We start from the raw sequence: 15608 nt of genomic DNA on the forward strand, positions 1-15608 counted from the left end.
TGGAACTTTTTTGGAAATTTCTATCCTCATTGGGATTTTGATTGTAATTTTAATCCCCACTGTGGGAGATTCCACAGGGGTTGTGAGATAGGGATGCTTGTAAAAATCATGTATTCAAGATAGGCCCTGTCTCAAGTGACTAAATAGGAACCTTGATTACGGCACTTTAGATTTTATGGAATGATTGCCCTCCGTGAAACCCCCGTAAAAATACTTTGAAAACCTTCTGTGTAAACCACTGTTGCCAAAAAATCTATTCAATTAATTTGACACTGTTAAGCTAAATGATAAATAGTCTATATCTTGATGAAATAAACAAAGTGACATATTATGTGCGTTAATTTACAGGTTTATTTCAAACAAAAGACATGTAGATTATTTTTGGCTTCTGTTGGATATATTTTGAGGGTATTGGAATAACTTTTGACAATGACTCGATGAAGAAATCGAAATATTCAGCAATATCTTACTGCTAAATAAAATTGTTCTGAAAGATGTCAACCTTTGATGTCATCGTAATCGGAGCAGGAATAAATGAAAGTGCAATCGCTTATGATCTAAGAAATGAACAACTCAAAAATGTGCTTCTTCTAGAACAGGTAGGTCAATGAGTTTAAAGAAGATATTTTCTAAGGCCTAAGCAAGGTTTATAAGGATAGTCCCTTGTATCCTTTTAGGGGACTTTAGAGGGTGTAAAAAAGGGACCCCTTATGGCTTGCAAATATTAGGCACCTATTTTTCCTCAAATACCCCCCCCCCCATCCGGGATTCAATCATAAAGACAAATAAATTACAAGTTAACATTAAAGAGGTGATCCGATGAGAAAATGAAGGTTCTGAAATTCAAATAGGGGATTTCTAATTGTATTGTTGTATTATTTACAGTTAAAAGATCCAGTGGTGCAGACTCTCTAAATTTTAGTCTCTTTTTCAGTTGGAGTGAAAATCTTATTTTCCAATAAGAATTAAAGTTCTGTGTTGTTCTCCATAGGGATGAAATTTCAGGATATTTTTTTTATTGTGTTCTTTAAGCAATCCTCGCAAATATATTTTAATTATCCATCACCGGGGGTGTCCCTGGAGGTCTAGGAGCATGGTCAGACGAGGGTCGTAAGATGCTTATACCACAAGAATATTTATTCCCAAATGACCATGGACTCGTTTCCCATATGGAGCGACCCCGGGGGAGGGGGTACTTAGGCAAATGGAGGTTACGCAGTTAAGGGTACCTTTTTTGGACTTCCAAACTCCTGATAAGGGTCGGAAAAATCAGAAAGTCAAATTTCAGTCCGACTAAGGGTCGGAAAAATAGGAAAGTTTCAACTTTTTACCCCCTGAAAGATCGAAATTTTGTCAAATTTGGTCAAATTTGTCAGGGGAGAGACTTGGAAAGACAGACAAATGAAACACTTTTTATGTAAGTGAACTCGGTTTATGCGCAGTTATCGCCCGTGGCGCTAGATTTTCTTCTCCTGTCGACAGACAGACAGACCTTGTTTGTACCTTGTTTAACATTTTAATTTTTTTTTCGCTAAAATTAGATTGTTCTTTTAACAAGGATTTATTATACACTGGATATATAAGTAACAGATTTTTGCCGATTTCTCGTGTACTAGCTATGTCCGCAGTAATGATATTATTGTTCACTCTCCTTCTCTCATTTAATGTTATTTCGAAGCATTTTTATTGCATTTCTTATCGAAAACCACCCAAAAGGTCCCAAAAGGGACCTAAAACTTTCCTGTGAGAGTCAGATTCTTCCACTTAATTGATAATTATAAGTCGTCATGACGTTTCAAGTTGTGAGAAAGATGCAAAAGACGTGTTGTGTATAAGAAATTGAATGTTGACACCGAAAATTTTCAAACTTCAACCTAAAAAAAACCACCTTGCCACCAACGTGCCTCCAAAGGATTTTCATACCACAGTGGAGCCAAGACACTCAAGTCTTATGTATGCTAATTTCAGCTCTTCTGGGGACAGTCTTGGAAAGATATTTCCAATTGAAAATTTCGTGTCACTATAAGCATTTTGTCTGAATTTCTTGTCTAATGGTGATTTTCTCACACCAGATTTCACAAATGTATCCAGCTTGGTATGCTAGCCTTACTTTCAAATTTTTTTTCTGCAAATGTACAAAAAGAAAGAGCTAGAGAACTTTTTTTGAATAAGACTGATAAACATTTTTTTTAAATCAGACATCTTCGAGCCGCCATGACAGTTGTCCTTTGCGGACAAAGCTTGAACATCAATTGTTTTCTGAAACAATGAAAATACAATGATCGCTCTCCATCGTTTTATGAGTCGTTTATCCAGTGTATAATAAATCTTTGCTTTTAATATAATGAGAAAATAGCAGTCCATTATGGTATCCCTTGCTCCTTATTTTAACCATAGTCCGTATAAAAAACCCTTGTCTTGAAGGCTTTTGTTTCTTTCCATTGTTTCTTACTTGAACTTGCGTTTGAGAAATTAATTTGTTTTGCTCGCTTTTTGATCATGTGATTAAATCTTAAACCAATCTCAAGAGGAATACTTGGTAACGTGATCAAAAATTGAGCAAATTGATTTTATCTTTTGATATTAACAAAGGAAAAAGCTAACAAAAAGTTAAAACAATAAGCTTCCAGACCAGTGTTTTTTATACGGACGATGTTTCAACAACAATAGACGATATCGGATTTAGATAAATGCAATGCATTCTGGTTTCTAGGGACCCTAAAAGGAATTATAATAGATCAATTATAATAGATTATAATTCCTTTGAGAGTCCCTAGAAACCAGAATGCATTGCATTTATCTAAATCTGATATCGTCTATTTTTACAGGCGCAGAACCTTCCCTCCCTAAGAAACGTAAAAGTTTTCAGTGACTGTATTTGGAGACTATTTATACACGGTTTTTTAGAGGGAAACTTTTTATACTTAAACTTTATAGTTTCGATTCTAGGATTATGAAATGAATTGAATAGTGTATTCCCACTGGTTTACGTAAGGATCAGACTCGGTGACGTGCTCGTGCGTAACAAGGTTGGCGTAAACACGTATCACTTACGTAAAGTGAAGGACCGACTCATCAGTTCCGTTGAACCAGAAGGATCTGACGTTGGGTGGTATCTTCAACGACCCAACTAAATGCACTGTTTAATCGCTTGTGGTATCACTTTATACTCTCCTTTTAGCAGAGAAATGTAAAGAGATGGAAAAACAGCTTTTCTGATTACTCAAAGTTTAACAATCACTTCTATTGAAAATTCTATTGTAAAAACGTCGATTAGGTCATTAACTGAAAGTCCAGAAAACACGACTCGCCATACAAATCGGACGACTTCTACATGATTTGACGATAAAAATAAAAATAAGCTTTTCCTTTTTTGCCGATTACCAGTTCAATTTTTAAGAATAAGGAGCACATCTCTTATTAATTTATAGCAAAAGAAATTCTTAACGCAATGATATTAAATTGATTTTTGTAAAACTGTCAGAAATCGAGTAAAAGTCAAGATGAAGTTATAATTTACTCGAGCTCTAGCTTTCTATATAATGAAGCGGTCATGATGCGGTTATATCAGTAGAATTGCTAGGGAATTCTGAGCAAGTAGATATAGGTACCTTTTCGTATAGGAGAGGTGTACCCAAGCAAATATATAAGCCCTAAAAGTTTGGGAATAATCAGGCTTGAAACAAACGAATTTTGTCAGCAACATGCTAATAATGCAGATTTTTTATAGCGACAACAAAAGAAACCTCGACTTAAACTCCCTTAAGGGCAAGAGACCTGGTATATGGTGAGCCGTTTTACCATTGTTTTTAAGAAACTGTTTTTCCATATCTCTTTACATTCCTCTGTTCTCTCTAAACTTCGAAATTTATTACTACTTTATGGTTGGATGTGTTCTAAAATCTAGGAAAAACATTTTGTCAAGATAAACTTGTAAGATATTTGTTTTTTCAACAAAAGATTTGTTCTGAAGCTTTCTAGGGTTACCTAGACAACAAGAATACGTTTGATGACTTGGATTATACCCCTTTTTCGTCAGAACACATCATCATTTCTAGCTGGTTAATTTTCGAAGATCTTATCGGAACAGATCAAAATTTCTAGCTGAAACATACTCTCAGAACACATCGGAAAAAAAGGTCGCCTCGCCGGCTGCTTTCGTGTTTTGTATGTTTTGCTTATGTCTGAATAAGTCGTCTAGCATGCCAGACAAGGATAACATGCAGTCTAATTCCAATATAATTCTTAGCAAGCTTCCAACTGTTTTTGTATTTTATCTTGCCTAAATTATGTAATAAGACGAAAATAAAATAATGTAGTGTTTCCGAAATGCAGGTGAAGGAAAAAAAGCTCTCATGCAGCCGCCGGCCGGAAAATAATTTTTTTTGCTATTTTTCATAACTTTTCGATAACTGAAATAGGAAGGTAACTTTTATGTACAAACAGTATAAAGTAAGCCCTGGATACTACTATATCTACAACTAAAGAACAAAACTTGATTTACAAGCGGGAATATCTAACCAAACGACGTTTGATAGCTTGAACGTTATGAGAACCATATTTATGGTGTATATGTCTGCGGCCGGGTCAGGAAAAAAAATTTTTCACCCGGCCGGTTTCCAGAAGCACTACAATTTTTTATTTTCGCCTAATAACAAAACTTGTGTAACTTGACTCCATAAAAACCACAATAAGATGTAAGATTGCATAGAGGTCAACAAAGAGACCTGAAAATACATTTCTACAAACAAAATAAATAACATACGGTATTTTGATAAAGATTGATCTATTTACATTCATGAACTTTTACATTTGAAGTTTCATTTGATAAAATCCGAAACATCATCTTACTTACGTTACTCTGGCTTTCATTGAGTGGAGTTTGGATGACTCTAGAGAGCTTTCTTTGGTTCTAAACTTTCAAGTGGGATGAGAACATAGTATAAGAAAGCCGTGGCTGAAATATGTATCCCATTGTCTTTTCAGTTATTTGCTGTTCCATCTCTGTCTCCGAGCTTTATTTTATAGAACATTCAGATGCTCAGTTTATTATTGGTAGATAGATTTTGAAGTTTTCCCTTATTTTCCTTGACAAAAAGTTTTTTTTTGCTAGATATCTTTGAATCTGTACCCAATAGAACTAATTTTGGACATATTTTAGGGGTATTTTGTGGAAACAATAGTTTTTCGCTAAAATTGAAATTATAAGAACTATATTCAAGATGACAACTTTCCTGTCAGTTTAAATGTTAAATTTTGAAGGTGCTGGCTTGAAATTTTCACAGTATTATCTTGATGTACTTATTCATTGATTTCTAAAAAGATTTCACTGAAACATTGTGAAGGCATTTCGAGGCACTTCATTAATTTTTGAGTTCTTTCAGCCCAGCCATTTTGTGCTTGTTTAAATTTCTTAGTGTTGATTTTTCCTTTACAATGATTTAATAATGCAAGTGTATTATCAAGAGCATATCATTAATGTCTAAAACGCACTGAGAAGTAAGTATTAACGACAAACCAATAAAATTTACCATTAGAGATGCTACATTACTGATTTCTTGATCAACAAATAGTCATCAAATATGACAAAAATCAGATGTTATCATTCCAGCCGCGGCTTTCTTATACTATGATGAGAAATTATTCGTCAAGATTGAGTTCATCAAGATAAAATTGAAACCGAATAATTACAGCTTGAAAAGCTCTGCCCTGCTTCATTAGCCAGTAGAAATATTGAGCTTAAGACGAATACAATTTGATTAGTTGTTTTAGGAAGGTGATAGAAATTGACCGTCAACCGAACATCCCTCCTCTGTTTTTCTACTTCCTATCTCTCTATCTCCTTTTCTATTTTCTGACTTTCTGAGACTTGTTTTCTGATTTCTACTAGCTTTTCTATGAATTTGATATTTCAAACTTTCTCCAAATATCGACCCGGCCGGGATTCGAACCACCAAATGATAGAAACTCTGATCAGAAACCCAGCGCGCTATCCGTTGAGCCACACTCGCACAGCAGAATACAAAATTTGTAAATACTTATAGAATGACAAAAAAGACGGGGGTAATGTTATTATAATATGGGTGAAAGTACCCCTTTTTTAACCTGACTGAAATTCGAGCCGTTACTAGCAACCCTGCGGGGCCCAAGGCGCCGAGTATGCACCCGGCACAGTGACAAGCCGTTACTAGCAACCCCTGACCCTACCTAACTGTTAGTTAATCAATTCCAAACAACAAAACCCCCGGAAACACAAAATCGTAGATAGGAAAAAAAACCATGTTCGACTGACGGTCAATTTTTATCATCTTCCGTTGTTTTACGGGTCCGACCGATCCTGAATTTTCAAAATCGACGTAAAAATAAAATTGATTTTGGTGGTACATTTTTATTTTCATTGCTTTATTACAGACTACCAAATGTTCAAAGTTTTCTCGTATTTCCAAGGTTTTAAGAATTTTCTTTTCCGTTTTTCATTTTATCCATGAATTCGAGCTTGTTGTGTCTTTTTATTTTCTATATCGCATTTTTGTCAAGATGTAGTAGTTTTTGCTTCCTTTTTATGAGATTTCGTAGGTGAAATTACCTACTACCACTACTACCGACCGACCGACCGACCCTCTTCTTTGGGTAGCTTGGCCAGTAAAACAACAAAATTAAACTGGCCTCGTCTAATAAGTGATAATACAGAATCGTCTACTTTTAAATAACTACCAATAGACAATAGTGATTCATCTCTTTACATTCTACTCCTCCAAATAATTTTTCTATAAAATTTGTCCACCTTCAAATCAAAATGAGATTTTAGGTTAATATTCCATGAAGACATAATATCCCGAGAAAAGTTAAAGTTAATAGCAATTACAGATGAGCTAACGAAGCTTTTATATTTTAGAGCACAATCTTTTTATTTGTGAAGGGCTATTGGGGTAATCTGTTAAGCAACCCCTTCTCACAGACCCACAGGGCCTCTACTCACTGGAACAAATAGCCATAAACAACATGGGAAGGGAATGTCAATATCCTTCGAGTTTCAGTCCGTTATTTTTGCCCCACTTGCTGAGAAAATTCTACCGGGTCTGTGTGAAGGGGGCGTTGTTAAGGCTTACAAAACACAAATCCTAACACAGCTTTTAACGCAAAACCACAAAACCACAAAACCAAAACCACAAAAGAAACCGGTAATTTAGAATACACTATATCTCAGATAAATGCGTAGTAAAAGATGTCAACCTTTGATGTCATCGTCATCGGAGCAGGAATAAATGGAAGTGCAACCGCCTATGATCTAAGAAATAAACAACACAAAAATGTGCTTCTTCTAGAACAAGTAAGTCAATGAGTTTGAAGAAGTTTAAAGTTTAGTGATATTTTCTACAGGGTTTAGTTAACCACCATGAACATGATAGCAGAAAAAACAAAAGCACGTTATACCCCTGTCTCAATAACCCGGTGAGATTTGTAAAACTGGCAAGTCGAGAAAGGAGAATGAAAGGACTTTAATACCATATCCGGAAAAGGGTGTAGGGAGAGCGAAGCCCTCTTGTAACGCCCAGCTTAATTTGAGACTCCCATTTTTTGTCAAGTTTGAACAATTGCATTTGGTCGGCTGCGTGGATCTGACTGCTTTAAAAAGTAAGGTAGAAAATTCTAACATTATTGTCTTTATTTTAGTTTCCTCTTCCTCACACTCGAGGAAGCTCACATGGTCAGACGAGGGTCATAAGATGTTTATATCACAAGAGGATTTATTCCCAGATGACCATGGACTCGTTTCCCATATGGAGAGACTTGGAAAGACAGACAAATGAAACACTTTTTATGTAAGTGAACTCGGTTTATGCGCCGACCTTTTTTAGGACGTAGGGTTAGATATTGATGGTTTCGATTGTTTTTTATTCATAGCACCACAAACACTAAAAGGTTCCAAGCCCTCCCACAACGGTGTGACATCAAAAGTATCTAATGAAAAAGTAGATCTAGCGCCCTCGATACATATACATCACTATCAATTAGTGCTACCATCAGGGAACCATTATTAAAAAACTCCAATCAAAGATTTTGGGGTTGGTCTAAAAAGCAGGGTAAATTGGCTACTCCAATCGAGCTAGGTTGTGAGGTACCCCTTTTTGCCTAAATATTTGAAGCCTACTAATCTTTTGTGAAAATACAATATTAGAACCTTTTGTCATTTAAAGAAATCAGGTTTAAATTTGTTACGTAACCCTAGTTACTGTAGTCATTTTTTGTAAAAATTACTAAAAATATACTTCTGTTTACTGACTTTTTGACAAATAACGAGATTGCTCACGGGAATTTTTTGACCCGCATCCCGCGCGATCGTATTCAATCACCCGCGCACATACGCTCTGTCTGCTGTTTATGAGTACTGTATGCAAGAACAAGCTCCTCTCTTCAGTCTTTTAAGACTTTAAAGGATATTGGAGAGTGTCCTAACCCCTCAGATGGAAATTTCTAATTTCATAGTTACTAGCAAGCTTTACAGCCCGTTTGCTGCAGTCCTCTACTTACTGAATTGGAATAAGAGTCGAGTCACTCGACAACTAAAAAAGTCCTGAAAATCTCGATGAGTGCGATCGGCTCTCGCATGTTGGAAATAATCTAAAATAATTTCTTTAATTAATACCTTGACAGGGTGAAATTATACAGGTTGTAAAGCAAAACTGACTGAATGATTCTGCTAAAAAATGATTGACAGGTGCGGGTTTGCTCGCGCGGGTTAGAAATTCCCGTGAGCAATCTCGTTATTTATCAGAATGTGTTTACTGAGTGCGGTCACCATCTTGTCTTCCTTCTTCTCACACTTTGAAAATCTAAAGACCAAACTCTTTTTAAGGTTAAAAGTAGAGATCCGTCCCTAACATTCTAACAGAGACTCAAAATGAAAATCAGAACAATGGGTAATCTCATAATATCAAAGGATAATTTACCTATCATAAATGAATAATTAGAATAATTTTTTAAAAGTTTTTCCCTCTGCCTCTAATGAGGACTATCATCTAAAAAGATTTTATTTTTTTACTCTGGTCTACGAAATATATGGCTACCCCACAACCTAGCCCAATTGGCTACCCCGATTGGCTACCCTGCTTTTTAAAACCAACCTAAGAACCAAGATTTTGTTTGGTCGAGATGAAGAAAACTTCCTCCAGGCTTTATATATATAGACAATATTCAGCGATATTTATTTTTATGTAAATCCAAGTTAGACCTACATATATAATGTTGAAATTTCCAGTTGAAATTTTGAAAATATTGAATAAAATCTTCACTTAAGGGATTCATTTTCAACTGTTATTTTATTTCCAACAGCCAAAATGGTATGCTTGAAGTATATGACAACACGACAGATTCGGAAAAGTTGAACCTAAGTAAGAAAGTTTTGAATGACCTCAATGTGCCATATAAAGTGCTCAACACAGAAGAAATCAATCGAAAATATAAACCATTTCATTTTGAAGGTGATTATTCAGCAATTTTCGAGTCCCTAGGTGGAACTCTCATGGCTAATAAATGTCTTCAAGCTTTTCAGGTAACTGTAAATCTTTTCTTTAAATATGATTTTAATTTGACTGAAATTGACAATTAGTTGAAATGAGATCCACCTATTCCGAGTGATTGTTCACAGTCGATGATGGCTAACTGATCATCCTCTGATCCACCTACCAGCATAGCCAGAAAATTTTACTTTCTCGAGGTTTTTAAAACAATCAAAATACGAGCACAGAAAACTATGCTAGGTTGGGGATAAAATCCGTTGCTGAAGCTATTGCCATCATATAAATCAGAATGATTTGATTAAGCAAACGGGTTGTCGGGCTAACTTTTATAGCAATTCATTGGACAAATTTTTCTTCCTAACAATAATAAATTCAAATTTGTTTTAGACATTGTATAAGGAAGCTGGTGGAGTTCTCCATGACAACGAGCAAGTCAAACAAATCATCCCTGGCAACGATCTAGTCACCGTTGTAACCAATAAATCACAATTCAAAGCTAAATCTTTGGTCATCACTGCAGGTAAGTAATGTTTTTCATCGAAAAGGTCAGATAACATAAAAATCTACAATAATACAAATCAACACGAGCCCTACTAGCTGTTTTTATAGGAATGTACAGTAGTCTATCAGAATATTACGAAATTGACCAGAAAACTCATGACACCAAGGCAACTAAACTTATTATTGCCACTTTTAGAGTATTTTTTACCTTCAAACTGAATACAGTTAAGGATAATGTTCACCCAAAAAGTAATCCATGATCAAATGGAAAAAAAAACAGCATTTAAAAAAAGTGATCTCAATTTGAATAGATAGCTCCCCCAGCTATTGAAATCATGACCGTCTGGAAATTTCAATTCCAAAACAAACCAATTTTACTTGAATTTTACACAGGATCTTTCGTGGCAAAATTATTAAAGCCATTACATTTGGATTTGCCATTGACGGTATGTAATTATTTGTGAAATATTGATCTATAGGCAACACAAATATAATATGGTTAAAGGTCTTGTTTTGACGGAAAGATCTGACGATGCAGAGTCGGCAATATTTCAGATCTAGCTGGATAAATTTCGATCGACAATTCGCCAAATTTCTTTTCAAATCATTTCAAAGATTTCTTTTGATTAAACTTAGATTCAGAGAAACCATTTATGTTTTTGGAGAGTCCACAATGACGGTGAGGGGACACTGGAAGCAGGATTCCCATCGTTTAAAACACCGTATCTCACTTATGGTACTGCTTCTATCGAGTATCCTGGTTTATTGAAGGTATAACGATGATTATCAGCTGGTCTTAACTGCAAATATACTTTGATTGATTTGATTGTCCAATGCAATTCAATTCACGTCAAGTTTCTTCAAACTTACTCATTTTTTGAAAGAGGAATTTGTTTTTATTCCATTTATTCCATTAGAGTATTAGATGCAATTTTAAATACTTCCTTTAAGGCTTACAATAAAGAAACAAATTTAAGTTAAAAATCGTGGTGACAAAATATTTTAGCAATTTCTTCGTCATCTAAAAATTATTGACGTCAATACAAAACTTCCATCTCTCGGTAAAAAGCCTATCCAAATGTATGGTTTACAAGATTTTTCAATAACATTTAAGATATGCTCTCATGGAGGACCTACCGTTGATATTGATTATCCAGACCAACCACCAAATATGGACGATGTCACCAAACTGGTCACAAATCATATGAAAAATGTTGATCACAAACCCGCTATTGTTGAGAATTGCCTGTACACTGTAAGTTAATTGAGCACAAAAACTAAACATGAATAAGAGCTTACTCTAAGGTCCCAAATTATTCGGGACCAATTTTCGGACCACCTATTCAGTGGCGACCTGGCAGGGGCTGCAGGGTGTACAGTGCACCACCCAGAAAGATCTGAGAGGGGCGTCAAAAGAGCTTTTCAAGGGGGCGCCAAAATTTTTTTGATGTTTAATTGGGCGATTTGGTGCCCTTCGGCACGTTTATAGCGCGCCTTCTATAAATGCAATGTTGTTTTTTTTCACCTGCGGCGCTTCTTTTTAGTTTACGCTCTTGCATCCTTTCTCTTGAATTTTTTCATAAAACTACTATCAACATTGAATCGCGAAAAGTCAAAGCAAGAGAGAAGTGTTGTGTATCCACCAGGGGTTAAAGAGGATGCTCACCCCCAAAATGAGAGATGGCCAAAAAGATCGAAACTTGACGATGCTCGCTGTGGTTTTTATGGTCTTATGATGAATAACTTTCTCCTTTTTAGAAGATTTTTTAAGCTGCTTGACCTTTCTTACACCTAAATTTTTTGCCTGTGGCGCCAAAATTACAAAGAACCCTCATTCCTGCCAATTTTGGAGCCTCTTTCAGCCATTGACCTTTCAAGGAGAGTAAAGTAAGACCAACGGCGCAAAAGTTTAAAGATTATCTGGTAATTTTTCTGATAAAGTTTTAGAAAACAAAAGTATAGACCGATCGAGTGGTATAAAATTTCCATTTCAAGTATCAACAGCTCATGTTTTTCTTATTTGAGGAGCTTTATTTTTGGTGTTAAATCGGTATAAATTTGGGCATTTTTAGACATTTTAAAAGTTGAAAATTGAAAAATGTTCTTACAATTATAACAAGGAAATATTATCAAGTTATTAAATAAAAGTTTTTTAACTCAAAGATTCCGGGCGTTACTTTCAACCAGTCACTGCTCTTGAACCCCTGCAGTTTAATATTCTCACTTAATGATGGAGGGCGCAAATAAGGACAAAAATACCAGGGCGCCAATTTCATAGTTTGCACCACCAAGGAAATTTAGCCAGGTCGCTACTACCCCTATTATCATAGTAGGGGGTCCAAAAATTGTTTTAAAACATATTGAACAAGTCCTACAATCATGGACAACAGGTTGTATACTTTACAAAAATCCATGAAAAAAGCTCTTAAAACACATTTTTACCAGTGCCAATGTTGTTTTATTGGATTTAGAGATAACGGATGAAAAATTTAGAAGCTGAATCCACTACATTGAAGGAAATGATTTTTTGCGAAGTTTTCAGGCCATTTTTTTCTTAGATTAAAGATTCAATGAGTTTTCCCCTTCATCTTTTTAGAAGACAATACGACCATATTTATAAAGCTTCGTTTAAAAATAAACTTTTCACAGCTCTCTGGCGCATCCGCCACTTGTGTGGGGCCAGGTTCACTTATTTTCAGTCATTTTTCAGTCATGATGTCATAAGGACTAAAGGCAAGCCTGTTGATATTCTTCTTCCAAATACCCACTTGTCGTTCATTTGGGGAGTTTTTCAAGTGCGAAAATGTTGTTTTCGTCACATTTAGGGTCCACGATTGTACGGGGTTTATGATTTCCGAAATACCGAATAATTTTGCCGAAATTTCCGAAATTCCGTAAAAAAATACTTGCAATTCTGATACCGATTTTTTTGGGTATTTGTCATCGTTTTGACTAAGTTTTCATCAATTTAGATTTTTCATGTATGAATTCCGAAAAAAGGGGATAAAAACTTTATTATACCGAAATTTCGAAGCAAAAATTCATTGATTTCCGATACCGAAACAATTTCAGAATTCCAAAATACGGAAGGAATTTTGCCTGAATTCCGAAAATCCGATGAAAAATGGTCTATTTCCAAAAAACCGTACGCCCCCGCCTTAAAGTACAATGAAAGGCTGTTTTCAATGGCCAGTCACAGCCGCACATTTTTTACATCCTACGTTCACAAAGAATATAATTTTCAATTAAATAGTCTCATTTTTATCCCAAAACATTGGTTGGCGAAACGTTTTGAAAAAGGGCTTTAAAAGTAATCAATAGTCAAAAATAAAATAATTTTGAGTTGGGAGTATTTAGCCAAATTGTGTAGGTTTCCAATTTTCAAATTATTCGAAAATGATTGTTCTATATTTTCAGGTTTCTCCAGACAGAGATTTCATATTAGACAGACACCCAATGTATCCAAATATTGTGATCGGTACTGGATTTTCAGGTAAAAACATTCCCTCTGATATTCTCCAAAGAGGTTTGCGTGATGGAGCGATTTAATCTTTTTTTGCCACCGGAGGAAGCCTAAAGCTTCTGAGGATGGCATTCATAGCTTCACGCATAAGGAAGTTGGGCAAACATCTCATAATTTTGCGCGCGTTTTTCAGTATTTTAGTTCCGCTTAACGGTAGCATTCTTATCTTACGGTCTCTCTATTGTTTTATCATCATCAAAAAGACTTTTCCGGAGTTATTTTGATCTGATTACTCATTTTGAAATGTCAGTTTGTCTTTTTCTTATCCCTGGAGAGTTAAATGAATCTAAGGAAATTCCCTTTTCTTGGAAATTCCTTTTATACCACAAGTAGTTATTTAGCGCTCTTCATAGGTTAAAAATATTACTCTACTCAAAGTATTCAAACAGTTATCTTGCTAAACGTGTACATTAGTAAAATGACATATGAAGAGCAGTATCTTCAGATATATACGCTTTTTATAGGAAAAACCAGTAAGTCATATGATTCTGGCTGGGCTGCTCTTAAATTTATATGAGTTTTTCAGCCTTAAATGTCAATATTAATTAAAATGGAAACATGTACTTCTCTGTAATTTCTGAAATCTGAGGTTCAGATTCTTCTTAATTTGTTCTTAGGTTTTGGACAAATTTCAGCCTCGTATTCTTATGAAATTGTTCTTATAAAAAACGTGTAAGACAAGGCACAGATGTCACTCTAAGTCGACTGTAAATCACTCCCTTGACACATTTGTTAGCATTTGAAAGAATTTTGTCTCAGATGAGAGGTCACTCTTAACAAAAATTACTGTAGGGCTAAGATCATTCCTCTTGAACGCAAATTCAACTCTATGTGTTCGTTTTGCTGCGGTGGCACCTTAATGAAAGTTATGGCTAGTCTAGAGTGTAATTGCTAATAATTTTTTGACATGATGGTGCAATGGTTTTGGCGTGCTGCGTTACATGGTGAAGATTTGAGTCGTGATGAGTGACTTGGGTCAATCTTTCGCTATTTTATACACGATGGCCAATTTTGATAATTTTCGTGTGCGTGATAAAAACAAAATTTCATAAAAAGCCGCTCGAAACATCTTAAACCACATAGTTCTTTGATTTCATACTTTCTTGTTTTCAAAATTCATCGAACGTTAGGGTTACTGCTTTCTCGGGTTAAGCTTTTATTTTTAAACCAGTCACGCAACTTATTTTGAAAATCTAAGTAGCTTTGCCTAGCAAGACCACAATTCACCTGACGTGGGTAATCGGATGTCTTGAATATGTCTCTACAAAAAATCATTATAGCCAGCTCTCTGCAAATCTGATGTCTAAAATTGCATGGATAAACATAACTTTAGATAGAACTTTGTTTGTTTCCTTCCAATTTCAGGAACTGGATTTAAAATGTCACCAATCACTGGTCAAATCCTGGCATCGTTGGCGCTCAATAAAAACACCAAATACGATCTGTCAAGATTCAAAATATCAAGATTTGAAAATGTACTGAAAATGAAGGCGTCACTTTGATTTAACGAATATATCGAATGTTCGATTCATTTATTTTCATTTGATTCGTTCTGAGATTCGAATAAAAATATAAAATTTGAACATTTATTGTTGAGTGCTATAATACACATACTGATATTACTGGAAAATAATGGAAAATAAATGAACAGTGTCAATAGAATGAGAAAATATTTTGTGGAAGAGGTTTTGCCTGTGACGTCGGTTTCTGAGAACTTAAATCTTTTCCTAGGCTTTAAAAAGAAAAAAACCCTCGCGAAAAACTCTCCCAGTAATTTAATTCAGCCAAGTATAGAAGAATATTTTTCATAGCCCCCCTTCATAAGTATAATGCTGTCATAAAGAAGAGATATCTGATAATTTTAATTTTTAGATAAAATTTGGTGTTTTAAAATTGTTTCAATATTTAGCAACATTGATAGTCAGGTAGAACAGAGGTCCAGGAACATGACAGGAATCACCTAAAAAAGCCCTACCCCCAGGAAGATGGGAACACCCTCAAATCCATAATGGCGGACGTGGTACTTTTTTCTACAATTAATCAAATAACTGGGATTTTTAATG

The 15608-nt window shown here is 35.1% G+C and overlaps 1 protein-coding gene across 2 annotated transcripts; it reads left to right on the top strand.

Moving 5' to 3' along the window:
• The first annotated feature begins 424 nt into the window (after positions 1–424).
• On the top strand, positions 425–15134 carry LOC136801738 (peroxisomal sarcosine oxidase-like). 2 transcript variants are annotated; one of them, XM_067058395.1, is made up of 9 exons: positions 425–599; positions 7675–7823; positions 9334–9553; positions 9909–10041; positions 10416–10468; positions 10659–10793; positions 11137–11277; positions 13440–13515; positions 14911–15134. In XM_067058395.1, the coding sequence occupies exons 1-9, from the start codon at positions 495–497 to the stop codon at positions 15045–15047; spliced, it is 1149 nt and encodes a 382-aa protein (XP_066914496.1). In that variant the 5' UTR covers positions 425–494; the 3' UTR covers positions 15048–15134. The 2 variants fall into 2 exon arrangements, with proteins under 2 accessions (XP_066914496.1, XP_066914495.1); XM_067058394.1 differs by lacking the exon at positions 425–599 and adding an exon at positions 7177–7330.
• Positions 15135–15608: the final 474 nt, after the last annotated feature.

This window comes from Clytia hemisphaerica, unplaced genomic scaffold, assembly GCF_902728285.1.
Source record: "Clytia hemisphaerica strain Z4C2 unplaced genomic scaffold, Clytia hemisphaerica genome assembly, whole genome shotgun sequence".
Classification (NCBI taxonomy): domain Eukaryota; kingdom Metazoa; phylum Cnidaria; class Hydrozoa; order Leptothecata; family Clytiidae; genus Clytia; species Clytia hemisphaerica.